Source organism: Cucurbita maxima, unplaced genomic scaffold, assembly GCF_002738345.1.
Source record: "Cucurbita maxima cultivar Rimu unplaced genomic scaffold, Cmax_1.0 Cma_Scf00005, whole genome shotgun sequence".
Classification (NCBI taxonomy): domain Eukaryota; kingdom Viridiplantae; phylum Streptophyta; class Magnoliopsida; order Cucurbitales; family Cucurbitaceae; genus Cucurbita; species Cucurbita maxima.
In genome coordinates this window covers 4,016,107-4,041,799 of record NW_019272021.1, presented here as the reverse complement: position 1 = coordinate 4,041,799, position 25,693 = coordinate 4,016,107, and the positions used below count along the sequence as shown (strand labels likewise).

Genomic DNA, 25,693 nt, shown 5'->3' with positions numbered 1-25,693 from the left:
AATATAATCTCGTATTTAATTCTTGTCATTTATATTTATTATTAATAATATATAAAAATTATTTATTATTATTTTTTAAGTTGTTAATGAGACAAAAACATATTAATTTTTAGTATTGCCTGTGGCCATTTGATCATTGTAAGCCCATGATTAATTTGGCCCTATCAATTCAATATGATAATTTATGGCCTCTTTCAAGCTTCTTAGAAGTCCGCTTTTGTCCGTTACGTATTGTTCACCTCCTTTGATGATCCTGTATCCTCTTTGGCACACCGCCCGGTATTCGACTTTGATATCATTTGTAACAACTCAAACCTACCACTAATAGATATTGTCTGCTTTTGCCCGTTATATATTACCGTCTCATAATGTGACCATGTCGCAGAAAAATACTGGAAGACACAGATTTTAGAATCTGAATTCTGAATATGAGACATGGATCGATACAAGACGTATATTTTAAATGAACGAGTTTATTATGAACACTATTTGTTAGTGAAAATTACCCTTTTTTTTCTTTAATAAATAAAAAGTTGAGAAGGACAATTATCCTAATGATAAGTTTCTTGGAGCAAAATGATTGGATGCAAAAAATCCATCCCCTTCTTCTCCACCCCATGCATCACTACCACAAAAGTTATGGATAACAATTCTTTTATTTCTTATTTATTTTCTTTTTTTCAAATTATTTTTCTTAATTATTAATTTTGATGGTTTACTATTTGATTCTCGTACGTACGTAAGATCCCACGTCGGATAGAGAAAAGAATAAAATATTATTTATAACCTTGTGAAAATCTCTTCTTAACGGACACAGTTCAAAACTATGTGACTGATAGCAAACTGGGTGGACTTTTACAAATGTTATTAGAGACAGATACCGGACAATGTAGCATCTATAAGTGTATCATTTTTGTTATTGAGAAACATTTAATTTTCTTTGAATCCAAATATGAAAATGATATCTTCAAATCCTCTTCTTAAAAAATTTGAAATCCCAAATATAAAATTTCTCGAACGAAAGAAGTCCATTCAAAGAACAGACAACCGTTCCCTCTCAATTGTATTGATTTGTCGACTTTCCGAGGTAAACCTCGAAACTTTGGTGACATTAAACCGAACAACAAAATAAAACAATATATATGCTTTAATCACCAAATGTTAGAGCTTCAAATTCCCTTTTCACTTCATTATTTTCAGCTGTTTAATACCACTATCATACAAAGAACAATAAATGAACACCAAGAACACACAAACTTAGGAGTTACCAAAAAATGTTTCAAACAAAGATTTGATTCAAATTTGAGACAAGAATCTGCAATGACAATGTTCAACAAAATTCATTATCCAGCTCGTCCAACACAACTACATTACTCAATACTCTCCAACATCCAAAAAGACAATGGTTAGTTAATACAACAAAAAAGGAAGAGATCTGAGAGGAGGAGGAACAATAATGAACTAAGAGGATTTCACTCAATTTTTGGGAAAGATTTGAACAAAATGGATGAAGAAGATACACTTTCTGGGTCAGATTTTGCTGTTTTTTTGTTTGTGTTCTTATTGCTCTGTCAATGGCGGCGGGTTCAAGCATAAACTGAGCCATAAGAGAGAGCCATCAAAAGCACAGCCGCTTGTTCTTCTTCACCTAACTTCTTCCGTTGCCTCTCAACACTGGATCTCTGCATCAAAACCTCTCTACCCAAAGCCAATAGTCTCTGTTTCAAGCTATCTCTTAGCTTACTATGGCTAATGTTATTACTACTGCTTTTCTTGCTCTTCTTATCCTCAACAACCCCTCGATTCAACCCTAAAATTGCCCTCCTCTTCTTCCTACTTCTGATCCCACACGCATTGCAAAGAGACTGCCAAATCACAGAGATGTAAACAGATATCAGAGATTTGGATCAACGAAGAAGATATGTTCATTAGAGTTCAGATCAATCAATCAATGAATCAATCAAATCACCTTTGGACCAGCCGGGCCGCCTCGCCATAAAGGGGTTTTCGAAGTGCCACAGTCCGCACATGTCTTCTTGTTCTGCTCGTTCACTATGCTCTCCTCCGACGAAACCCCGCCGGAGTTTTTGCCGGATATGTCCTCCGATTCCGATCCCTGCATCATTATCAACCACCGATCAGAAACCAGAGAGAAAAGCCTAAAAAATCAGAAGGAATCGAGAAAAACAGAGGCTAATACTCACTCTATCGCTCGGATCCATCATTAGTCACCTGCTTAGAGAGATCTAAGAGAAACCCAGATTTAAAAAACCCAAAACTCGAAATGGGTAGTGAGTGAAACGATCAGAAACCACAGAATCAAATGATGGGTGAGTAACTGAAGAAACCCCTCGATCAAGAACAGAGGAAAACAGGGGAAGCGAGATCGAAGAACAGAGAGGGGACTGAATGAAGAACGGATCAAACCCAGAGAGTGAAATCAATGGAGGAGACAAAAGGGGGGGAAACGGATAAGGGAGAGGGAGAAATAGATAAGATTAGAGCGAGAGAGAGCGTGGAGAACAGAGAGAAAAAAGGGGTTGGTTCAGAATTGCGAGGGAAAACGAAAGATTGAAAGGAAAATGCAGAGGGAAAGAATTTGAGAGAAAGAAAGGATCAAATAGGAATCGAACCGACACAAATGCACTGGCCGCAACCGGATCTGAAAATCCCATCTTAAATATAAACATCTAACACAGAGAAGGCGAGCTACAGAAACCCTAGCTACCTCTCTNATCCCTTGCTGCCAGAAAAATAGAACAATTGATGAAATCCAAACTAAAAATAGACAATTAATTCCGCTAAAAATTGCAGCCCCAGGGCAAACATTTACGCCTTGGTTTTCACATCGAAATAACACAATGCTCAACATACTGACGAACGTAGTTGCGATATAGAATCGCTTCCATTCACATTGTTTTGCCAATTCATAATAATCGTTTCTATCTCAACCTAATAGTTCGTAAACTAAATCACGATAAACACAACGATCCATTGATCGCGAAGAGCTTCCGAAAAAAAAAAAAAAAAAAAAAAAAAAACCCTTCTCCCCGCCAAAATGTGCCCCTAAATCAACAAAAAGGGCGCCACTCCCATTTTTATATTTTGATTATTTATTATTTTCCAATATTTTTAAATTTTATAATTTAATAATATATATATATATATATATATAAGTTTAATGGCTAAATATGAAGAAAAAAAAAATACTAATTTTTTAAAAATTCAAATAAATAATTAAAACTTTATAATAACTTAATTCCTTTTTGAAAGTTTTGTTGTGGACTACCTAAGCATCAATTTGTTGTTGACCAAATAAAAGAATCTCTTTTCTAAGTGTTAAAAAGGGAGTGGCTAAATTAATATAAATAATTATTAAATGTTATATAAATTTAGCCTTTAATTAATTAATGGAAGTTAAAGAAATAAAGAACGGTGTTGATATAGAAGTTAAATACTTACTTTACATCTCCACCGTCTGATTTGTGATTAGTCAACGCGGGCCCACCTTTTGATGTTTGAATTGGGCGGCAACTTTGTATTTTCACTATTAAAATAAAATAATAATAATAATAAATTGTGTTTTTTTTTTTTTGGGGAAAAATATGTGATTGAAATAACACCACTCAATAAAGTGGTTATGTTATGACCAAGTTGCTTACTTACCACCACAATTTCAACAAAATTAGATTATGTTATCTCTTATTAATAAGAATCACCCGATTCTAATCTATTAATCTTACTCGTATAGCACGTAACTTCGATAAAGTTATCTCTTTTATACGTCGTAAAGTATAGATGATCGAACGTCGATATCATTTGAATGTCAGAGTTTAAGAGTTATGAAACGATAAAAATTTATACATAAAAACATTAAACATTAAACTTGCCAACTCCAGCATAACATAGCTTAATGAATAAGACGTTTTTTGCTCACCTGAAAAGATATAGGTTTGAGGTTTTAACTCACCTGAAGAATCCATATTTAAGGGCGGGTTGGGGACGAGTTTAGGGAATTCTTTCCCTCGACACTTCCACGAATGGGGAGACATGTCCACGGGTGAGCAAAAAAGTGGAGACAGGTGAGACGGGATGGGAAATACAATCCCTATCGACAACCCCGTTTATCAAAATTTAAAGAATACTTTCTTAGTGACATAGGAATGAGTCCCCATCTTGTTAACACTTTTAATCGTTGACCGATTCAAACATTGGGTTGAATTTTGCAAAATTACCCTCAAAACTTGGATAAATTACAATTATGCCACTAAACTTTAATTTGTTTTCCCTATAATTGTTGAAGTTTATAAATTGTTAAAGAAAAAAAAATCATTCATTAAAATAAATAAATGAAAATTGACCCAAAAACTTATATGTAAAAATTATATGACATATATGATATTGTTTGTAACATCTTCACATAAGTCTACGTATCGACACGAGCTTGACCCACTAGGAGCGTATGCGATCGAATCATTTGCAACCTGGGGCTATAAAATTGGGAACGACAACAAACGAAATAGACCAAGTAGCGATACTTAGAGAAGAGTTGGTCTGGCGATAAACAGGTGTAAGATTCGGTAAATCTCCCTCTTCTGTCGCCTCCAATACATTTCCATTCAAAAGCACGGTGGGACTCTTAAGCAGACCGTTACTTGGAGTCAAATGGTATTCCTCTCGTTGTGCTCCCAAATCCGATACTATACTTCCACCTTTCGAGATCTGTCTCATTTGACTCTTCTTCTCCGTCAAACTCACATTAATGTGGTTTTCAATCTCGATTATGAAGTCAGTTTGGTTGCTCATATTAATAAAAAGCATGGTTATACCTGTCTAAGTTAAGATCATAAATTCAAATAAGTTGCAATTTGTATTCGTTTTAATATTCAAAATGTAGAGAGAAAAAAACGATCTTTTTAAAGAGGGTTTCTTACTCTTCCTCTCGAGCAATGAGCATAAGCTCGCAAATAAGAAGAGACGTTATTGTCAACCTTGAGAACACCTGGACCCATAAGTCGGTGAAAGAGAAGTGCACTAATACAACAAACAAAATGTTAACTTCAATGAGAATCGTTACTAAACGGGTTTTAGAGATAGTTAACGGTTTGTCTTACCCATAGTAATCGGGTGAAGGGGTTAAAGTTTCAGGTCGGAGAACACCATAATGTCCACCGACTAAAGTTTGTCTGCAGTATACCTTGGTATTGTACAAAGCAGCCATTCCGAGTTGATCTATGTACCTATTATTTCATACCCACGTTTTTATTAAAAAGAAAAAAAAACTCAAATATTCGAATGAAAGAAAGAGGAGAAAATAGTAATTACCAGAAACCATCGACAAATGTATTAGAAACATAGGGACTGCCACCGCCATAGACTCCACCAGCTTCTCCGACCCAAGCAACAGTCCAAGGGGCATGATATTGAACAACATTCTCGAGCTTTTGGAATGTACTTGATTCCCGACTAAGATAGGAAGGATCCAAAAACCTATGAATTATCTCGGTATCATTCCCTGTAAAATCAAGTTTAATTTCCCAATATTCAAGCTACCGTTTATGAACATGAATCGTATAACGAAGTTAATAGAATAGTCGACGAACCTGCACCCATATTATATACATGATGAGTGAGAACATCAACAACGTTCGGACCTGTTTCGTTAACAAAGTCTTCATACCAGGAGGCATCAAAAAATGCACTAGGTGCTACGATTGAAGGTTTTTGTCGAGAGTTTTTGTACAAACAATCAATGATTTCTCGAAGCTTGATCAAACCTTTTGCATATTGTGTAGCAGTAATACTTGCCCCGATACTATTATAACCGCTCAATTCATTGCCTGTCAAGAGAATTAACTCAACCAAGATAATTAATTACTTTGTAGTAAGTATATATTATTCAACATACCGAACTCCCATGAATTGATTTGATAATTCTTCTCCATCGTGTATTGAATAAGTGCCTCTGCATTACTATAGTTCCAATCTCCTTCCCATTGCTTACCTATCGTGTTATTCCTTCCCAAGATTGCGTTCAAACCAAAAGTTACGATCGCCCTGTGTAAAGAGGATAAATTGTGGTTGGACTACAGACCCGAACAATAAAAATAAGTACAACCCGAAAAGGATAAAATAAAGAACGATACCCAGTCTTGTTGAAAAATTGGTTCAATTCATCCCATCTTTCCATATATAAACATCCCTCGGTAATTCGAAACAATGAACTGTTGCTCCTTTCAAATGGATGACAATGACCCTTGAAGCTCCCGACATCGTAAGTCAATTTGTCTTGCAAAGTACCTCCTAATCTAATTCTTAGAGTCCCGAAAGCTTCCACAGCTTTAGTAAGTGTAGGGAGAGACAAGTTCTGAAAACGAAACAAAAGAATATTACAAGAGAAAGCTATTTTTCATGTGATTCTTGTTAATGGGTATCCAAAATTCTCACCAAAACGAGCATCGATGCATTGCCATCCCAAACACAAGGCATTTGAGGGCACTCGTTAAAAGGCCAAACGTCCAAAGTCATACAAATGTAATTCTCATCCGTTTCTGCTACTGTTGTGTTTCCATCAACCACAATTCTCCCCTTCGTAACGTCTCGAGCTAGAACAACTGGAATGGAAACAAACAAAAACACCGAAAGAAATTGGCTGACTTCCATCGTTGAATCAAAGTCGTGCCGAAAAAGAAACTTACACAAACGAACTGATAGATTAGATATCAACAAGTAAAGATTCCCGAAGCCTAAGAACCCTCGAAAGATTATTATTAGAAAGAAACGAAAAGAGTGGTGAAAACAATTCGAGGAATTAGGGTTCATATATGCTTCAATTCTCCACCGTAACTTAATGTAATGGGTCGTTTGGTTTGAGTGATTATTTGCACGTGCTTTTTGCCAAAATTTACTACAAAGTGTGGGTTTTCTTAAATTATTGTTTTTACAAATATGGTTAAATAATAATACATTAAAACTAATTTACCATAATAATATTAATATACTAAATTATTCTATTATTATAAATTAATATAAATAAGTAGGGTAATATTTATTTGGTAACATATATTAACAATATAAATTATTAATTAATGAACTAATAATAAAATAAGTTAAAATTTTTAATTAAAAAAATATTATTTGATGATTTAAAATTAATTAATTATATAAAATAAATACAAATATTATTTATTATCTTCAAAAATGGGTATTAGAAAATTCATAAAATTAAAAAATTAAAAGAAAAAAAAAATTAAGGAGAGAGTTTGCAGGAAGCGGCGGTGTGAAGCAGCAACGATAAGGGAGTCTGTTGATGGCGGCTTTGTATGATTACAGGGTCCTCTCTCCCAACCGGCGGCATTGTCTGCAGCGGCGGCGTCCACGGCGGTGAACTGTGGATATGGTAACTTGCCACCACCTCTCTTCTCACGTTTTCTTGCTCTTCAAACATTCTCTGTGCTCGCGCCGCCGTCATGTACAGCCCGGCGGCGAGGAACACCGTCGCCAATTCAAAAACTCCGGCGGCTGAAAATAAGCCTTCTTTGATCGCCAAACAGCTCTCTTTTGGAGTCCACCAGTTCTTTAGATGGCCGGATTCCACACTCAATCCAATTAACAACAAAATTTCTCCCACGCCAAAACTTATCCTAATCGTGTTGAAATTATTGTCAGATTCAAAATTCAAAATTTTTAAGTCCGACAATAATTCGAGCTCTGGTCTTGATACCATGTTAAATTACGATAAGGTTTAATATTTAGGTGTGAGATCATACATTGGTTGAGAGAGGAGAATGAATCACTAGTGTGTAAACCTCTCTTGAGAGAGCCCGAAAAGAAAAACCCAAAAAGGATAACATCTTCTACGGTGGACCTGAACCGTTACAAATGGTATTAGAGCGAGACATCAGACTATCTGCTAGCGAAGAAAAGGGAAAATCCAAAGAGGACAATATCTACTGGCGGTGGACTTAGGCTGTTATAAATGGTATCAGAGTAAGGTCCCAAGTGATATGCCAGCGAGGAGGTTGTTCCTCAAATGGGTAGATATGAGGCACTGTGCCAGTAAGGACGCTATGCTCCGAAGGGGTGGATTTGGTGGGGTTCTCATATCGATGGAAGAAATGAACGAGTAACAGTCAGGACTCTAGGCCGTGAAGGGAGTAGATTGTGAGATCCCACATTGGATGGGGAGGAGAACGGAACACTCCTTATAAAAGTGAAAACCTCTCTATCAAACACGTTTTAAAAACTTTTAGGGGAATCCCAAAGAAAACAATATCAACTAGGAGTGGGTATAGACTGTTACATCAGAGCTCCGATTTTGATATCATATTAAATCACGGGATCAAACTCGAAAAGTACTTTAGGAAACAAAACTAAGAACCCATATGAGTAAATGGAAAAAATGGGGCTTACCATGTTGAAACGAAGAAGAAAGCAGCTTGAAAGGTTAGCAATTTGGAAATGGCAAAAGAAGGATCCAAAGCAATGAGAGCAGGCGGTGGCGACTTACTCACTGCAATCAACACACACAAATGCTGCACCACCATCATCACCGCCATCGCGAGAAACGCGCTCACCGTACACAGCAGCGGCGTCTTTCCGCTGCCGCTATACGAGCATCTCTTTTCTCCGTCCTTGTTATTTTCATCTATATCCATCCATATCACCTGTGAAAATAAATTATCGAGAATGCAAACAACGTCACGAGTAGAACATATATCGAAAAGTTTACGATAACGAAGGACAATATGGTTGAGTTGGAATCCTCACGGCGAGACTTAAAACACGATAACATACATTTAACACATATTGTAACAACCCTAAAATTTCTATCTACCTAACATCGCTATCGTCATCATAACATAATCATTTTGTGCATAAATAATCATTTGAACTTAACTATCATGGTATCGACATCATGTCTTTGAGATTATTTAAAGCATTCAAAAATAAAGTTAAAAGTAGACAACGTCATATCGAAAAACGAGATATCGTCGAACGGGTTGGCAAGTTTTGCAAGTGGAGTTAGCATAATGTTTATCACAAACTTAACTGAACTCAGAGCACACGATGACATCTAGGTCGTCTTTTCATATCATTTAAAGCATTCAAAGTTTCAAAAAACGAGAAATAGTCAAAAGGGTCGGGAGATTTAGTACCCGAGAACGAGTGGACTCAGCAATGAGGCAAAGAACGAAGCAACAGAAGCCACAAAAGATGGTCAAAACCATGAGAAAAGTGCCCATTTTGGTGCCCAATTGAGAGCTCCTTGGACATGGAAGAAGATCCTGATGAGTGACAGCCATAGTTTTTGTTACTAAGAGATGAATGATTGATCGGTTTCCACTTGTTTAGATGACCAAAATGGGAGCCGTGTTGTTGAAGAACAGAGAAAGAACACAAGAACACGCACAGAATTGCTTCCACCAAAGGTTGCTTAAAACCTATAACATTCTCCAATGATTCCTAAAGTATAAGCTTTGTCGATCTTTTTTGCTTAATTTTTTTTAAAAAGAAGTGTTTTGGGGAAACCATGGATCCTAATTTTTTAGAAAGGTTATCAAATTTATTATATAGAGATACAAATATTTCGAGCTAGCTTTTCCCCCTATGCTTTGCTCTCTCGGCTGAACTAGGTATGTATGCTTACCAATCTTGTCCCGAGCGATCGAAGGTGAAAGCGGAAAAAAGACGACAAAACCCTTTTTCCATCATCCTCATTCGATCATGCTTGTTGAAGAAATAGAAAAATAAGCTTGGGGAGGGGCCTTAAGCTCACGAGATCCGTTGAGGCAGAGACTAGTGCGATGGGCTTTGTTGCTCAAACGGAAGAACGCGTCAGATAACACTCAATTGGCAATCGTCTAGAAGAATATTTCTTCAGTCCTAACCCAACCCAACCCAACCCATAACAACCTTAATTAGTGCAAATAATGGTAAACCCAACGAACAAATAGAATGACGTTGAATTGTATGTTCCTTAAATTATAAGAAGAAAACAAACAAATATATTCCACGAACAATAATCTTTCGAAAAGTAGTTTTAACCTGTAATTATATCTTACACCTTAAGTACCACGGATAATCGTTTGTTGGATCTTCAAAGATCAATTTGATCCGTTTCCCGTAACCAAGACGAAATTTCCTCGAGCTCCCATTTCTCGAAACGCCCTTCATGAATGGATCCATATTCTTCCCACTCCCAATTCAGCCATTGATCCTTTTCAAAGGGTGTAGAAGAACAATACCCATTCCCATGATCTTCATCCATGCATTGATTCCCACTGGCTTTCACCATTCCATTATTTAGTGTCATTATTTCGCCATCAACCCACTCATATGGTCCCAAACTCTCCCCATCCCCATCACCCATTATGGACCTCAATACCACTTCCTTCCCCAACGTCTTGCCATCCTCTTTATCATCCTCTTCTTTTCCTTTCACTATGCCACCTTGTTCTTCCCTTCTTCCATACGTCACATCCCGCTTCCGCTTCGGCACGGGAATGATCCCTAGGAGGCAAGTGATCGGTGAAGAAGACTTCGTGGCAGATGGTCGTGTCACAGTGTAGATTCTTCGACTTAGATGAGAATTCCAATAATTCTTTATTTCATTGTCGGTTCGACCAGGCAAATGTCCCGCTATTACAGACCACCTAAAATAAAATAAACTCCATGATACAAAAATTCAAACTTCGTTCAAAACCCTAATAAACCGAACATCGACCCATAACAACAATACTCGAAAATTTTAATTTTAGTTCGTTGGGCCTATTTATTTATTTTGGGAGACAAGATTGAGTGAAAATAGGGGAACACTTGAGGGTTGTCAATAATGGTGTCTGCCACAGCCTTAGTCTTAATTGGCTTTAAATTTAAAGAGGGATGGGAAGTATTGCATCCTTGTGGGCAACACTTAAATGGAAAGAAAACATGAAAACTTATGCAAATATTGGTTTTTTTGGATCAAACAGTTACATTTTGGAACAAAATTTTATGTCATTTTCTAGAACAGTTAAAACACGAAAACCGTTAAACTCAAAACGAGTACCTGTTGCCTAAAACATTATGCAGCTTTACGATCTTTTGTTCTTCCTCGGGTGTAATGTTCCCTCTCTTTAAATTTGTTCTCAGATAGTTAATCCATCTCAGTCTGCAACTCTTTCCGCATCTTAACAATCCTATAGCGTGATATCACAAATGTATCAAAATCATGTCTGAAGAGGAAAGATGACAACCAACCAACCAACCAAAAAAACATTTACTCGAGTGTCTCTTTAACTAATTGTTTCATTAAATTAATAAAAATATTCTTAAATTTTATATTTTGTCTTCAAAAGTTTCAATAATACTCTTAAATTTTTAAATATACTGTCACAGTTAGTTTAAGGAAAAAAAAAATATACATATGTAGGGTGAGGAAGAAAAGAAATAGATTAAAGGAGTTGTAACAGTCCAACTGCACCGCTAGTATATATTGTCAGTTTTGATCCATTAAATATTCATCGGTCTCACGGTTTTAAAACGCTTCTATTAGGGAGAGGTTTTCACATTCTCGTAAGGAATGCTTCATTCCCCTCTCCAATCGATGTGAAATCTCACAAGAATATTTAAGAAACTCGAGTGAAAAAATGAACTGACCTGCATTCTTGGGCAAGGATCGCCATGAGCCTTCGCCATTGGCTCGGATATAGTTAGTCAAGAGGTGGTCTTCTTCAGCAGTCCACCTTCCCTTTCTGAGCCCCACTTTTTCACAGCAAGGAGATCTCCCCATAGCTCTCAAGAAAAAGAAAGATCAGAGCAACAATGGCGACCACAACAACGACTTAACTCTTTGAGGAGCTGCTTCCCTAAGTTTATAGGGTTGGCTGTGAAGGGAAAACCCCATATTTATTGTCACGACTGTGACGTGAGAGTTACTACTATCGAATCGAAAAATGAAAGCTGACAATTTTATACCGTAAAAAAAGAAATTCGGGACTTCTATCCTACTTTTACTGTGGTAAGTTAAAATCTTCGAAAGATTTTACCTATCTGTAGAAGTTCTTCGTTTGTTAAGATCGTTTTAAATGTTGTAGGTTAAAAAACTCTTTTGGCTAAGGGCTTGTAAAGCTTTTTTTACTTTGAATGTCAATTTAAGCATAACTCAATCTCGACTAAAATGTCGAAAGTTTAAATATCCACTTTATTTATTACTAAACTCTAAGAAAATTGTCGTGGGTTTCGATCAAAATTTGTATATCCATTTTCTAATTTAATATACGAATATAATATGAGTTTTAACGTTATCGAGAACCTGCAGTGTTTGACTAAAATCAATGTTCTGAATGTCAACTTGAGTATAGCTCGATTGAGATGAAGCAATTATCTTCGACTAATTTGTATTCCACATCGTGAGCTAAAAATCGACACCCTATAAGAATTTATTTATGGCCATATAAAAGCCATAAATGTTGTAAAGCCAAATTATGCAAAATAGATTATTATAATGCATCAAGACTTTATTGATATCAATGAGCAGTGCTCCATAAAACGAGCTAAGGGCAGCTCCTATGTCTTCTTCCTCCATCTCTACCTAACCTATTAAATTGATGAAAATTTGTGAAATCTATCAAATGGAGAACGAAGCATTTTTTACGAGGGTGTGAAAATCTCTCCCTAACGTATACGTTTTAAGAACTGTGAGGCTGACGACGATATGTAACGGACCAAAACGGACAATATTTGTTAACAATGGGTTTAGGTTATTACAAATAGTATCGGAACTAGACACTGGACCGTGTATCATCAAAGATACTAAACCTCCAAAGAGAGTGGATTGTGAGATTCTACATCGGTTCTAGTGGATAACGAAACATTCTTTATAAGAATAGAATGTGGAAACTTCTCCCAAACAAACACGTTTTAAATTTGTTAAAATAAGTAAAAAAAAAAAAATCGAGCCTTTCCATCAGGTAAAAGGTCTGAAAATAATTGATAAACATGGGGCCAAATTACCTAGCACCACATTTATTATATTCCCCCTTCAAACATTAAATGGTTTCACATGCATGGCTCGGTAAAACTTCGCTCGATATTAATTTTTACTTTAAACTTTAAACTTTTAATTTTATCAAAATATTCGACAGATACAACGAATAATTCAAATTTTTTTCATTTTTTCAGTACGGGATTCTTTGTCTCTTTTAGTTCACTGTTCTTAGAGTTCATCTCAAAAATACTCAACATAGATTGCATCCAAAACTAAAAACGTACAAATTTGGGTTAAGTTGCATTCGGGTCTTGAATTTTCACACTCGTTAACTTTAGATTAAAGTTTGCAATTGGAAACGAATAACTATAATACGTTGTTTTTTAATCATATCATGACCCTTCAAATATATCGACGATACAACGTGTTACCGACTTAGTTGGCGTGTATAGTTCAAATATATCGACGTAGACATTGTCGAAAGACAACATAGTACATCATAAGAAAGGAGCCAGCTAGATTTGCCAGTTACGAAGCTGTGAATATCATCCTTTAATATGTGGAGAAGACATTACATTTATTTCAGAAACGAAGTCCGCAAAATTTAGTTGGTTTAAAGACAAGTTTTGTGGATTCAAACGTTTGTAGGGACAAAAATTTCAGTTGAATTTAACGGTGTCGGGATATTAACTTCCATTAAGTTTATTTTCGGCGAGAGTATTAACTATCCTCCTACAGATCGATAGTTCATCTCGTGTTTATGTTATTCTTGAACTCTTAGATTATATTTATTGAATGGACTTGAGTTTATTGTCGTGAAGCTAGATTTACATTCGATTCTCTCCCGAGTTCTTTTGTTTTTTTAAATTTTTTTGTGAAGGTTATTTCATCTCATTCATTTTTTATTTTATAGTTGTACCCGATATTTTAAAAGTAATATAAATGTGTCATAGAATAATATAACCGCTCAAGTCCATAACTAGTAGATATTATTGTCTTTGGGTTTTCTATCCCGGATTTTCTCTCAAGATTTTAAAACACATTTATTAGAAAGAGGTTTTCACGCCCTTATAAGAAATATTTGGTTCCCTTCTCACAATCCATCCCTGGATGCCCAGTGTCCTCGTTGGCACACTGCCCACTGTTGTCCTTTTTGGGCTTCTCCACCTCCCTTGAGGGCCTAGCGTCTTTACTGGCACACCATCTGATGTCTATCTTTGATACCATTTGTAACAGCTCAAACTCATCAGATATTGTCTGCTTTAACCCGTTATGTAACGTTGTCAACCTCATGATTTTAAAACGCGTCAACTAGGGAGAAGTTTTCACACCCTTTTAAAAAACGCTTTGATCCCCTCTTCAACCGATATGAGATCTCACACGAAATGGGATTTGAAATCTAAATTTAATGGCTTCGATATTCTCCTACCTTTCTAAATTATTAAAAAAAAAAAAGTGGAAAAAATCATAATTTATTAATAATTTAAAAAACGCTTCTCAAGAAAATATAAACCCATAAAATTACTAAATAAATTGCTTATTTACACATTTCCTTTCAGCTAATCATGGAAGAAAAAGACAATCGCAAAAAATAAAAATAATAATAATAAAAATAAATAAAGGCAACGAAGTAAGCTCCAACGTCATTTTAATTATTTAATGGAAATATAAATATCAATCTTCCTGCAAAAACAATAAGCTAAAATTAAATTAAAAATATAAAATAAAATAAAACATTCAATAATATTTCTAATTATTTAAAGGAAATATATAAGAATAAATAAATAAAATAAAATAAATTTAGTATATATTTTACCGGTACAAGGTTGTCTTGTCCCGAGGTGCAAGCGGGTCGCCGAGGAGGAAGCTGCTGGCGTTGGGTTCTCTGCAAATTATAAAATTAATTTCCATTAATTAACATATTACGCTAATTTAATAATAAAATTTATTATGATTATTATTATTATTTAAGGCGAGGTTACCTGTAATTTGGGTCGCAGAGTCTCCACCATTGCCATTGTTTCATGATGCCCTCCACCAGCCCCTTGCTTTAATTTTCATATTAATACCCACAAAATAAAATAAAAAAATTCATCAAATTAATTAATTAATTAATTTTATATGAGTGGGCCAAGGCTCATGAAACATGGGCCAGCCCATATTCTTATGCCTGAGATAAGAAAATATGTTTGGGCACAAGAAGATGTGTTATTCTTATTCGGTTTATGGAATCACCTTGCATAAGGCCCAGTCCGCTGAATCAAAGAACGCTCTTTCCTTATCCTGCATCCAAACACCACTTTTCACTCTTATTTAAAATATAAATTGAATTTTTATGTTAAAGTTTAAAAATTTAGAGACAGTCAAAATTCATAATTTTATTTATATATTGTAATTTAAAATTATGAATAAAATAAAAAGGAGTTTAAGTTAGTTAATGGACCTTTGAGATCAAGGGCTTCTTCCTTGGCACCAAACCTCCGTACTTACTCCCCCCGGACATTGGCTGTAAAATTAAAAAGAAAATAATATTTGTTTAACCCAGGGTTAAAAGTAAAAAAGTGGGAAAAGTTACCTGTTGATCATGGGGTGAAGAGAAGGTGTCCCCATACCCTAAACCATTGAAATCTTCCATTTCTCTGCAAATTTACTCAAAAACATGAGAGGAAGAGAGAGAGAGAGAGAAGGGGTTTCATGAAGGATTTTGTGTGGAACCAATGGAAATAGGTCACCAATTTATAAGGAGAGAGAGAGAAAGTAGCTTGAGGAGGGAGGAAAGGGAGAGATTAAAGAGTGAAAGGGTTAAGATAAGAATATTAATATCAAAGATACGTTTACCACTACTCCTTCTCATCTTTCTCCCTCTCTCTCCCCTAAGCACACTCAAACTCAAGTATCGTTCCTGCCTCGTATGGGTAAGGTTAGGCGTCAATCCAACAGAAACCCACACAAAACGTTCCTTTCCCACGTGTCAACATTCAATCCGTTAGTCACAAGCACAAACTCCGTTTAATTTACAAACTATTGACGAATTAAAAAGCTTGGTTTATAATGAAGCATTCTAAGAACTATATATATATATATATATATAAACTTTGCTTCTGATCTGTGTAAACAAACTGAGTTACGTTTAGAGGCAAAGCTGATTACAACTTGCTGGTCTTTACAGGTCCCATCTCCTTGGCTTTGGCTCTCAGCAGATGCTTTTGAACCTTCCCAGTAGCTGTTTTTGGTAGCTCACCAAATACAACAGATTTTGGAACCCAATAAGCTGGCATCTTCGACTTGCAAAACTTCATTATATCCTCACCCATTCGCTGCTCGTTTCCCTTATCTACCTTTGACTTCAACGTCACGAAAGCACAAGGAGATTCACCCCACCGTTTATCTGCTCGAGCGACGACAGACACCTCCAGTATCGCCGGGTGCTGGTAGAGAATGTTCTCTATCTCCACACTGCTTATGTTCTCACCTCCAGAAATGATGATATCCTTTGACCTGTCTTTTATTTCTATGTAGCCATCTGGATGTTTCACGCCAAGATCACCTGAGTGAAACCAGCCATTGGCGAATGCCTCTTTGTTGGCTTTTGGGTTCTTTAAGTACCCTTTCATAACAGCATTCCCACGCATTACAATCTCTCCAACAGTTTTTCCATCAGATGGAACTGGTTGCATTGTCTGAGTGTTCACGATGTCTAGACCCTCCAATGCAGCGTACCGTACGCCTTGACGAGCATTCATTCGCGCTTGGGCTTCTGGAGGCAGTGAGTCCCACTCTGGCTTCCATGCACATACTGTTGAAGGACCATAAGTTTCAGATAGGCCATAGGTGTGAGTGATCCGAAAGCCCTTCTGTGACATTGCGTATAATACAGGAGGAGGTGGAGCTGCTCCGGCTGTCATTACATGGACAACATGAGGAAGGGGAAGGATGGTATCTCCTTTAGGAGCATTAACAATAGTATTAAGAACAACGGGTGCAGCACAGAAGTGTGTTACTTTATGTTCGGCTATGGCTGAATAAACTGCCTTGGCTGTGACCTGTACCGACAATCAAAAAGGAAAAAGTTGCTATCAATAAGAATGTTAACATGGAATATGTTCTACAGGAATTAGAAGCCAGGAAACCCACTTTTATGGGGATATTCATCTAGAAAGCACAAAAATTTGCCATCATTTAATTTATCAAGGGGAAAGAGCTTTATCGCCTGATGATGGGTCACAACAATGATGAGCAACCTCGAAGTGGAAGCTTATTGCATCACAGCATCAGGCGTAGGCACTCACCAGGTTTCCATTGAATGAATGAGAATGAGTTCAAAATAACCTTCCATTTTAATTTCAAAACCTTGTTAATGTTTCCGTTAATAATCTTCAATCTATTGTCGTTTGAATTTATCATACTAGGACTATTCAATAAGCATAAATTGCTTCAGAAAAAAAAAATCTTATTAATACCTGCCGGAGACATATACTTGTTCCACAGAGAGCAGCCAGTGCCCAAGTGTAGCACCAACCATTGCAATGGAACATTGGAAGAGTCCAAAGATATATAGCTCCCTCATTCATCCCCCACACTAAGCCTGCACTCAAAGACATGAGATATGCCCCTCGGTGGCTCAAAACCACCCCTTTAGGACTTGCAGTTGTACCAGACGTATAGCCTAGAGTAATGCTCTGCCACTCATCCTCTGGTGATTTCCAAGCATACTCGGGATTGCCTGTTTCCAAGAATTTTTCGTATTCAATGGCCCCTTTTGATAAAGCATATTTGAGTGCCTCCGGATCACAGCTTTCATCACCAATTACAATTAGAAGTGGTGGCTTGTAATGGCCATGGCCGTTTTGAGCTAGGATTTTTAAAGCTTCTTCTGCTAAGGGAAAAAACTCTTGATCCACCATAACAACTGCAGATGACGAGTGACCAAGAAGAAATGAAATTGTTTGTGCATTTAGACGAATATTAACACAGTTCAGAACAGCTCCAGACATGGGAACTCCAAAATGAGCTTCATAGATAGCCGGAATATTTGGTGCAATTATTGCTACCTAAATACAATATCACCAATCAGTTTTCATTCAGTTACAATCAATAAATCGCCCAATTAACCTTTCAAATAGACTTTAAAACTAATGAACTTCCAGGATAACATATCAGACAGATTACAGAATCCTCGGGATTCTGCGCCAGAGAAGTTTATGTGAAGGTAATTTAATTGAATCTGCTCTCTAAATAGCGAGGCATAATTGGAATTCTTGAAATTTCCGCAAGTCAAGATGAGAACTCCAAAGGAACATGCATTAAACGCTATCGACTATTTGTAGCGCAATCCTAAAGAATTTCATGATGAATTTCCAAAATAATTAACACGATTACAGCCACACAGAGAGTTCAGTAATCAAATATTAGGAGTCATCAAATACCAGAAGATTCAACCCCGAAACAAGCCTACAAACTTCACGATTTCCACATCATAGAGTAAATAGGACAAGGTTAAAATTCCAACCAAACACTTCATCACTTTATGCCAGAAACGTATTCATATTTGGAATCTAATGCAGTNCGTAAAGATTTGGGATTATATACATGTAATGTATCTTCATCCATTCATTTTATGAATAAAAATTGATAATTACAAAGTAAACTAAAGATCTCTCCGAGGACATAAGATTTTCTAACAGTGAAGTATGCTCAAGTCTTTTGAACAAAAAGGCTTGTATCTCCAACATTGGTCTCCTATCTCCTCTCCCCATCTCATTGGATTTTGTAAGGTGAAATCTATTTGTTCTCTTCAATTTATTAGTTCTTATTTATTTCTCAGTTTTTGATGTAAATTTTCTTTATCTTTTATTTTTTCAAAAAAAAAAAAAAAAAAAAACCGATTCATCCTGCAATTACTTTCCACTCACCGATTCCGGATATTTCACCGAAAACAGCCAACGTGAGGTCAGTCATAAGAATCACTCTCGCAGCGACAGTTAACAAACGTCAAAAATGGAAAAAAAAAACATAGAAAGAAACGAGAAGTACCGTGTCTCCAGCACCGATGGAAATGTTCGAAATAGCCGAAGCTAAACGACGGCAGCGTTGGTAAGTCTGAAGCCAGTTGTAGCGGCGAGATCCGTGGACGACCGATAATCTGGAAGGATGAATCAACGCGGCTCTCTCGAGAAACCACAGCGGCGTCAAGGCGGTGTAGTTGGCGTCGTTCTTCGGCAGATCGTCGATGTCTCTGACTCCGGCCATGGCTCCACAACGAGTTCCTCTAGCTCTCGCCTTCTCTTGGGTCTCTGTGCTTCTCTCTCTAGCAACAAATGACAGACGGGGCTGTAATGTGAGAACAGCGGTAAAGCAAAGGTATGTATGTATAAATATATATATATATGTCACCGGGAACTGTAGAGAGAGAACACATCGGACGGCTGGCAAAAGTCCAGAGGTTTTGACTGTGCGATTAATCAGATTATCCTTTTCTGGCCATTTACCGCGACTGCCGTATTGTTAGTGCCTGTGTTTATTTATTTTTAATTATTATTATTTATATAATACGTTATAAGATTAGGGAGAAACCATAATATAACCTTCCCATAAAAATACATTAAATTTATTTCATTATTAAAGGCTTGCACGATTATTATAAGATAATTATATTTATTGACAAATAAATAATTGTAAATAACGAAAAATTACATTACCTCAACTTTTTAATTAATTTATTTCATTCCCTTATCAAAATGTATTAAATTTTTGGCAAAATTATTATAAATATCTCTAAACTTTCTATTTTAAAAATATTTTTAAATTTTCAATAATGCTATAATTAATATTTTATTAAAAATTTGTGAGAATTAATTTTTATTCGAGGGTTAATTTGCATATCGAAATTTGTTATACATGTATAAATATATTTCAAAATTAAATTTAATAAGTATATAAAAGTTAAATAATTGATGACATTTTGAAGTTGTTTTTTATTTATAATTTATCAATTTTATAAACATTTAATTATTTAATAATCAACTTTTATTATTATTATTATTATATAAATACAGTTGTTGACCATGGATAAACAATTATGTGGAAGCATTGGTTAATGGATTAAATTTGCGATAAGTGTCTTGTCACCACCACCTTGGACAATTTCAATTATGGTAATCTAGTCCTTTTTAATTATCTTTAAAAATGGATAGTTTTAACCATTTAAATTAACGGGACAAAATAATAAAATCGGTAAGATTTTAAATGTATACAGTATAAGATCGACGGGTATACTTTTTTAAACATATTTGAAATTTTAATTTGATGTTCGGGTAGACACTTCAAATTTGTTCATTTATTTTCTCTTTCAAATTTGTTAATTTATTTTCTCTTTAAATGTGTAGGACAGCTCGACAAGCAACGACTCAACAAAATATGAAACATGTAGAAGGGGGAGAATGAGGAGTGATGGATGCGTCACTAAGAGAGGAGAGATGGACAACGGGACATAAGCAATAGTGAGATGCAAAGACAATGAGACGTGGAGGAAAAGAGATTGTAGACTCTGTATTGTCGATCAATTCAAGATAAAAAGCACGAGATTAAGTGTGAAGCTTGAAAGTGAAAAGCTTTTATATATATAACCAAACAAAACCAATTGTTTCTTGAAAACAATCCACCCAACTCGAAGTGATCTTTTGAACACCTTTACGACAAACATTTTTTATCTATGTTGGACATGACGTTATCCCACATCGGTTGGAGAGGGGAACAAAACATTCTTTATAAGAGTTATAAGGGTGTGGAAATCTCTCCACGTTTTAAAAAACATCAAGGGAAAGTCCAAAAAAGACAACATCTACTCACGCTTTCGTTCGCTCTTGTTCTTTTTTAGTAAATGCGAGACATTAGTCACGATCGTAAAGAATTTCTTATATCTCTTTGGTTTCAGCTTGAAATCAAAGACTCAGCAAAAGAAACACAACAACACAATATAAAATGCAATATGTTTATGTAATATGTATCTATGTTACTCAAATGGTTCGCATTCCAAACTTGAAGAACACAACAATACAGAAACTCAAATGAAACATCAAAATTTATAACAAACAGAAGGGAAAATGAATCAACATCATTTAGATATATACACAGTGAGAACTCGCACAAAAAGTATGCATATATATCTTCTTTTCTTTCTTTCCCTTCAATTTAATAGCTTTATACATCACAAAACATCTTAGTTTCCAATCCAATTATTGATATTCTTACATTCCCCAGAGAGAATCAGATCAAGAATGAGTTGATGGAGACAAAGACAAACCTTACGAAGACGACGAGGACGAGGAAGATGACGACTCGAAAGGTTCCTGCTCGGCGCAGCTGAGGACTTCATGGGGTCCGGCTTCTTCTCGGCCAACGCCCATCAGGTCGAGGTAATGCAAGTAATGTGAGATGGGGTTGTTCATGGAGTCAACTTCACCCTGGCCACACGCAGCATCGCCATAGAGGATGTTTATGGTCGTGCCAAACCCAGGGAGTCGCTTGGCCAGTGTGTCATTCTTGGTGGGTTTCCATTTGCCTACAAATACATCATGGGCTGAGGGCTGGTTCTTCTTCACTGGGGTCATCCACCTCCAAATTGCAGCCTGAAATGCTAGAGTGGCATTGTCTTCAATGTACTCTGGATGGTCCAACAGATTAACATTCAAGGCTTCTCCTGTCTTTCCATAGTTGTAGTTCCTGTTCATGAGAAAATCCCAGATTCACCACAAGATAGTCCAATCAAAGTTCAACTACAAATTTGGTCTATGAACTATTTACAGTCATATTCACTTTAAGTCTCTCACAACCATGAGATCCCACATCGATTGGAGATAGAAACGAGTGTCAGTAAGGACGTTGGGCCCTAAGGGGGTGGATGATTGTGAGATCCCACGTCGGTTGGAGAGGGGAACGAAACATTATTTATAAGAGTGTGGAAACCTCTCCCTAGTAGATGCGTTTTAAAAACCTCGAGGGGGAGCCCGAAAGGAAAAACTCAAAGAGGACAATATTTGCTAGCGGTGGGCTTGGGCCGTTACAAATCGTATCAGAGCCAGACACTAGGTGATGTGCCAGCGAGGAAGCTGAGCCCTGAAGGGGGTGGACACGAGGCGGTGTGCCAAGAAGTGTCATCGACCATGCTGGGTGTTGAAGGAGGGTGAATTGTGAAATCCCACCTCGGTTGGAGAGGGTAACGAAGCATTCTTTATAAGGGTGTGAAAACCTCTCCCTAGTAGACGCGTTTTAAAAATCTTGAGAGAAAGTCCGAAAGGAAAAGTCTAAAGAGGACAATATATACTAGCGTGTGTTTGGGTGTGTTTGGGCTGTTACTATTGAATAAAAGCTTAGTTCAGATTAAGTTCATAAACTTTGGATCTATTTAGTTCAACTTCATTCACATTCCCAACTTTTGAATTGTGATGCTATGAATTCTCCACATGATTTGAGAAAACTCCTATCGTTTTGAAGCAGCTTCTTAATTTTATTCGATTGCCCGTCCATTTTTCTCTGTTACTTGTCTACCATAACATGCTAAATCTACCCAAGTTTATCAGATGAGCATGCTATTTAGTTCATGGTAACAATGGAAATAAAGAAAAAACCAAAAACCAAAATTCAAAATCTGAAAATACAACCATCAGAGTATATTTGGATATTGATGATGCAGCAGAGCAGACATACCAGTAGATGGGCAAGGCACCACGCCCATGGTAAGAAACTCCAGGAGTACAGGGATAAGTAAGCTTGTAATATTCATCACAGTACAATTTATCAGGGCTCAGCTCCTTGTTGTAGCACAGACCCCATGCCAATGGACCTCCAGTCGCCACTCCATACCCACCTGAAAGATTCAATCAAAATTTCCCTGTATGAGAATCCACACACAGAAAACCAAGAACCAAAAGAAGAAGATGAAGAAGCTTACAAGTGGTTTTGCTGCCAACATGACCGAAAAAAGCAGCAATTTCCTTCATCCCCATAAGCTTCCCTCCGGTGGTACCGAATCCATGCGGCTGGAACAAAGCCGCCGCCGTAATGAAAGATCGATAATCCCAAAACCCTACAGCATGGGCAACCGGAGAGTTCCGCTTGGAGAACAGATTCTCAAATTGATAGGTCTGAAAGTAATCAGAAATGGTCTGATTACAGCAATACTCCGACCAGCCTTTACACTCCCACCCTTTGTCACAGACCTTCTTCCCCCTCACAATCTTCACCAATGGCTTGACGGAGGATTCAGAATTATCTCCAATCACGACGATCGCAGCCAGAAACAAAAGCAGAACCAAGAACAAGCGTTTCGATTCCATTGTATGGTGAAGAAACGAAGGCATGGAAGAGAGATTTTAAAAGGGGAAAACCGGAATTGCTTCATTTGAGAGGGAAAGCGATGGAAAATGAAATTACAGCTTGATTAGGAGGAACAGATTTGTCAGAGTTGGAGAAGGAAGAGTGTTGTGATGCTGCAATTTTTCCAAAAATCTTCAAGTTTCTTCTCCTACTTCTTAGAGTAATTTGCAAGCGATGCAAACTTGAAGATGAAACGAACAGATCGATTGCTTCTACCGCTGCTCCTAAAAGATGAAACGAACAGATCGATGCAAACGGCTTTTGGGCCGGTTTGTTTGGTCCAAAAAGATGTTGCCATCAATTGCAAGAGAGGCCCAATTCTTTTCGATATTGCAAATTTGACCCAACCTATGAAATAAAAAGCCTATATTATATAAAATTACAATTGAAATAAATTTTAATTATTTGAAGACCAAAAATATAATTAAATTGCCATTATTTCACCAAGTTTTCCAAAATAATAAAAATATAAATATAAATGTATACCGTATAATTGAATTATAATAATATAGACTATGTCAGCGAGTATGATTATTAATATGACTTTGAGTTTTAGTTTGAAAATATACAATAATTAATTTATACAACGTTGAAAGCGACATATTGGGTCCCCTCCAGAATCAGAAGTCGTTTGGTTCAAGATTTTGTTTAAGATATCCGAACAAATTTGTGTATGAGAATCGAATAACTGTACTAAACATGAAAATAACATCATAATTTCACATAAATAAATAATATTTTTTATCGGTTATATCAATTATTATTATTATTATTTAAAAAAAACGTTTGAATAATACGACCAACTATCACATATAAACACATATATAAAAGTGTTTTGTGGTGTCCCATTGATTGAGGAGGAGAACAAACCATCATTTATAAGGGTATGAAAAACTTTCATATGAGACGTAAAGCCCGAAAGTGAAAGTCAAAGGAAGACAATATATACTAGCGGTGATCGACTGTTATATATATATATATATATATATATATATATATATATATATAATATTAAATATAAAAAATGAAATGGAATTTATAATATAAAATAATAAATTTATAAAAAAAAATTCCAACAACATTTTCAAATAATATATAAAAAAACAAATCCATAACTGTTTTAATAATTTTTACAAAAACAATCACTCATTAATTCTTCAAATCATGTGAATGGCCACCAATGATTGGAGGGATTTTTCATCCTGTCCTCTTCTCTAAAATCCCACGTGCCAAACTGCCAATTACCCTCCTCACGTGCGAGCAAGTCTCCAGCATAATCCATGGAGAGTGGGCCCCATGCCACCTCCCAATGACTCGCTTCCGATTTTGATTTGATCCTGAAAAGAAAGCGCGTGGTTTTTCTCGACGACTCTCCAAGTCCAATTCCAATGCCACTTTCGTTATTTTACCCTCTTACCATGACCAAAATGGTCATTTCAAATAAAATCTTCTTTTTTTTTCCTCATCAAATCTTTTACTTATTCTATTTGGATTTTTTTCCTTAATAAACTTAGTTTATTTATACATTATGGTTCTTATATTTATATTTTTTTTATCAATTAAATCAACACAAAAGTCGGGATTGGAATAACCTTTGCTTCCAGCGATCGGAACGAACAGGGCGTATTTTGGAAGAAGCGATCTGTTACTGAGTCGTATTATTGGAAACTCAATCACCTATCCTTTATAGTGTTTGAAGGGAGAGTTGGTTATGTAGGGAAGATGACGCCTTATCCGGGTTGCCAAGTCATGCCACTTTTCAATATGATGAACCCCGACCCTATCCCAAACCTATACCTCTAAAAAAATGGGGTTTTAACAGCAATCTCGCACGGACCACCACGCTCATGTCGGAAATCGTCGAAAACAACTTGCCTTTAGGGGACCTTGTGATTCATCGTATCATTTGGTCTATATACCGAAACTGATAACATTTGAGATCATGCAGGATTATACATTGGACTCCAGGTTGGATGGATCCAGTGCATGATCCCTAGGGGTCTTTATATCTCCTTCGGATTTGGACAAGATTGAAATTTTATTTTATATATATATTCATTAAAATAGACATCTTTTTAGATTCAAAATTTTGACTAAACGTCAATATATCTGTCTCAGTTTAGATAAATAAATATTTTAGTAATAATAATTAAAAAATTCGTACGTTTTAAAAATAGCTATAAAAAAAATTAGAACATAACGGATAATATGAACATAACTCAGGTGCGAATAATAGAAAAATTTAAAATTTATTATTATTATTATTATAATAATAATTATTATTATTTTAAAATGGGTTGCGTAGTGTTAAGTTTGGAGGTGGAATGGCCGCACTGCCACAAAATTATA

At 36.1% G+C, this 25,693-nt stretch overlaps 7 protein-coding genes and 1 long non-coding RNA gene across 12 annotated transcripts; 1 reads left to right on the top strand and 7 right to left on the bottom strand.

The window, feature by feature from the left end:
- Nucleotides 1–1,275: 1,275 nt before the first annotated feature.
- Nucleotides 1,276–2,666, bottom strand: LOC111479506 (GATA transcription factor 15-like). The gene is made up of 3 exons (XM_023124206.1): nt 2,205–2,666; nt 1,970–2,116; nt 1,276–1,865 (listed from the first exon to the last, which is right to left on the bottom strand). The coding sequence occupies exons 1-3, from the start codon at nt 2,223–2,225 to the stop codon at nt 1,587–1,589; spliced, it is 447 nt and encodes a 148-aa protein (XP_022979974.1). The 5' UTR covers nt 2,226–2,666; the 3' UTR covers nt 1,276–1,586.
- A 1,754-nt stretch (nt 2,667–4,420) lies between these two features.
- LOC111479365 (heparanase-like protein 1) lies at nt 4,421–6,785 on the bottom strand. Of its 2 annotated transcripts, none has more exons than XM_023123982.1 (8): nt 6,448–6,785; nt 6,147–6,367; nt 5,909–6,057; nt 5,604–5,840; nt 5,326–5,515; nt 5,115–5,240; nt 4,935–5,034; nt 4,421–4,833 (listed from the first exon to the last, which is right to left on the bottom strand). In XM_023123982.1, the coding sequence occupies exons 1-8, from the start codon at nt 6,661–6,663 to the stop codon at nt 4,474–4,476; spliced, it is 1,599 nt and encodes a 532-aa protein (XP_022979750.1). In that variant the 5' UTR covers nt 6,664–6,785; the 3' UTR covers nt 4,421–4,473. The 2 variants fall into 2 exon arrangements, with proteins under 2 accessions (XP_022979750.1, XP_022979751.1); XM_023123983.1 differs by having other exon boundaries at nt 4,421–4,722.
- A 423-nt stretch (nt 6,786–7,208) lies between these two features.
- LOC111479460 lies at nt 7,209–9,434 on the bottom strand. The gene is made up of 3 exons (XM_023124139.1): nt 9,159–9,434; nt 8,413–8,666; nt 7,209–7,643 (listed from the first exon to the last, which is right to left on the bottom strand). Exons 1-3 carry the CDS (start codon nt 9,303–9,305, stop codon nt 7,250–7,252), a joined length of 795 nt encoding a protein of 264 aa, XP_022979907.1. The 5' UTR covers nt 9,306–9,434; the 3' UTR covers nt 7,209–7,249.
- Nucleotides 9,435–9,928: 494 nt separating this feature from the next.
- On the bottom strand, nt 9,929–11,832 carry LOC111479453 (transcription factor MYB111-like). 2 transcript variants are annotated; one of them, XM_023124132.1, is made up of 3 exons: nt 11,641–11,832; nt 11,051–11,180; nt 9,929–10,670 (listed from the first exon to the last, which is right to left on the bottom strand). In XM_023124132.1, the coding sequence occupies exons 1-3, from the start codon at nt 11,771–11,773 to the stop codon at nt 10,100–10,102; spliced, it is 834 nt and encodes a 277-aa protein (XP_022979900.1). In that variant the 5' UTR covers nt 11,774–11,832; the 3' UTR covers nt 9,929–10,099. The 2 variants fall into 2 exon arrangements, with proteins under 2 accessions (XP_022979900.1, XP_022979901.1); XM_023124133.1 differs by having other exon boundaries at nt 9,929–10,655.
- A 1,174-nt stretch (nt 11,833–13,006) lies between these two features.
- On the top strand, nt 13,007–13,934 carry LOC111479536. Its single transcript, XR_002717659.1, has 2 exons — nt 13,007–13,057; nt 13,309–13,934. It is a non-coding gene; the product is annotated as an uncharacterized LOC111479536 (long non-coding RNA).
- On the bottom strand, nt 13,931–15,699 carry LOC111479518. Of its 3 annotated transcripts, none has more exons than XM_023124221.1 (6): nt 15,546–15,699; nt 15,414–15,476; nt 15,206–15,253; nt 14,953–15,018; nt 14,787–14,855; nt 13,931–14,403 (listed from the first exon to the last, which is right to left on the bottom strand). In XM_023124221.1, exons 1-6 carry the CDS (start codon nt 15,603–15,605, stop codon nt 14,347–14,349), a joined length of 363 nt encoding a protein of 120 aa, XP_022979989.1. In that variant the 5' UTR covers nt 15,606–15,699; the 3' UTR covers nt 13,931–14,346. The 3 variants fall into 3 exon arrangements, with proteins under 3 accessions (XP_022979989.1, XP_022979991.1, XP_022979990.1); XM_023124223.1 differs by having other exon boundaries at nt 15,583–15,688; XM_023124222.1 differs by lacking the exon at nt 13,931–14,403 and adding an exon at nt 14,465–14,653.
- A 212-nt stretch (nt 15,700–15,911) lies between these two features.
- On the bottom strand, nt 15,912–19,326 carry LOC111479361 (acetate/butyrate--CoA ligase AAE7, peroxisomal-like). Its single transcript, XM_023123971.1, has 3 exons — nt 19,004–19,326; nt 17,431–18,021; nt 15,912–17,013 (listed from the first exon to the last, which is right to left on the bottom strand). Exons 1-3 carry the CDS (start codon nt 19,217–19,219, stop codon nt 16,117–16,119), a joined length of 1,704 nt encoding a protein of 567 aa, XP_022979739.1. The 5' UTR covers nt 19,220–19,326; the 3' UTR covers nt 15,912–16,116.
- Nucleotides 19,327–21,029: 1,703 nt separating this feature from the next.
- Nucleotides 21,030–23,490, bottom strand: LOC111479429 (chitinase-like protein 2). Its single transcript, XM_023124098.1, has 3 exons — nt 22,920–23,490; nt 22,676–22,835; nt 21,030–21,691 (listed from the first exon to the last, which is right to left on the bottom strand). The coding sequence occupies exons 1-3, from the start codon at nt 23,326–23,328 to the stop codon at nt 21,274–21,276; spliced, it is 987 nt and encodes a 328-aa protein (XP_022979866.1). The 5' UTR covers nt 23,329–23,490; the 3' UTR covers nt 21,030–21,273.
- Between the last annotated feature and the right edge of the window lie 2,203 nt (nt 23,491–25,693).

Excerpts from the sequence above, each read along its gene's own strand:
- LOC111479429 (XM_023124098.1), bottom strand. The coding sequence starts at position 23,328 with ATGCCTTCGTTTCTTCACCATACAATGGAATCGAAACGCTTGTTCTTG. Across the intron at positions 22,836-22,919 it reads TGTTGGCAGCAAAACCACTT|GTGGGTATGGAGTGGCGACT; the intron begins GTAAGCTTCTTC and ends TGAATCTTTCAG. Across the intron at positions 21,692-22,675 it reads GGTGCCTTGCCCATCTACTG|GAACTACAACTATGGAAAGA; the intron begins GTATGTCTGCTC and ends TCTCATGAACAG.
- LOC111479506 (XM_023124206.1), bottom strand. The coding sequence starts at position 2,225 with ATGATGGATCCGAGCGATAGA. Across the intron at positions 2,117-2,204 it reads TGATGGATCCGAGCGATAGA|GGATCGGAATCGGAGGACAT; the intron begins GTGAGTATTAGC and ends ATAATGATGCAG. Across the intron at positions 1,866-1,969 it reads GCGGCCCGGCTGGTCCAAAG|TCTCTTTGCAATGCGTGTGG; the intron begins GTGATTTGATTG and ends GTGATTTGGCAG.
- LOC111479365 (XM_023123982.1), bottom strand. The coding sequence starts at position 6,663 with ATGGAAGTCAGCCAATTTCTTTCGGTGTTTTTGTTTGTTTCCATTCCA. Across the intron at positions 6,058-6,146 it reads CAATTTTTCAACAAGACTGG|GGCGATCGTAACTTTTGGTT; the intron begins GTATCGTTCTTT and ends CTCTTTACACAG. Across the intron at positions 5,035-5,114 it reads CCTTCACCCGATTACTATGG|TGCACTTCTCTTTCACCGAC; the intron begins GTAAGACAAACC and ends TTGTTGTATTAG.
- LOC111479361 (XM_023123971.1), bottom strand. The coding sequence starts at position 19,219 with ATGGCCGGAGTCAGAGACATCGACGATCTGCCGAAGAACGACGCCAAC. Across the intron at positions 18,022-19,003 it reads CCATCGGTGCTGGAGACACG|GTAGCAATAATTGCACCAAA; the intron begins GTACTTCTCGTT and ends TATTGTATTTAG. Across the intron at positions 17,014-17,430 it reads CAAGTATATGTCTCCGGCAG|GTCACAGCCAAGGCAGTTTA; the intron begins GTATTAATAAGA and ends TTGTCGGTACAG.
- LOC111479518 (XM_023124221.1), bottom strand. The coding sequence starts at position 15,605 with ATGGAAGATTTCAATGGTTTAGGGTATGGGGACACCTTCTCTTCACCC. Across the intron at positions 15,019-15,205 it reads CGGACTGGGCCTTATGCAAG|CAAGGGGCTGGTGGAGGGCA; the intron begins GTGATTCCATAA and ends TGAAAATTAAAG. Across the intron at positions 14,404-14,786 it reads GACAAGACAACCTTGTACCG|AAAGGTAGGAGAATATCGAA; the intron begins GTAAAATATATA and ends TTAATAATTTAG.
- LOC111479460 (XM_023124139.1), bottom strand. The coding sequence starts at position 9,305 with ATGGCTGTCACTCATCAGGATCTTCTTCCATGTCCAAGGAGCTCTCAA. Across the intron at positions 8,667-9,158 it reads CTGAGTCCACTCGTTCTCGG|GTGATATGGATGGATATAGA; the intron begins GTACTAAATCTC and ends TTATTTTCACAG. Across the intron at positions 7,644-8,412 it reads TTCTTCTTCGTTTCAACATG|GATAAGTTTTGGCGTGGGAG; the intron begins GTAAGCCCCATT and ends CAACACGATTAG.
- LOC111479453 (XM_023124132.1), bottom strand. The coding sequence starts at position 11,773 with ATGGGGAGATCTCCTTGCTGTGAAAAAGTGGGGCTCAGAAAGGGAAGG. Across the intron at positions 11,181-11,640 it reads ATCCTTGCCCAAGAATGCAG|GATTGTTAAGATGCGGAAAG; the intron begins GTCAGTTCATTT and ends ATCACGCTATAG. Across the intron at positions 10,671-11,050 it reads CATAATGTTTTAGGCAACAG|TTTATTTTATTTTAGGTGGT; the intron begins GTACTCGTTTTG and ends TGTATCATGGAG.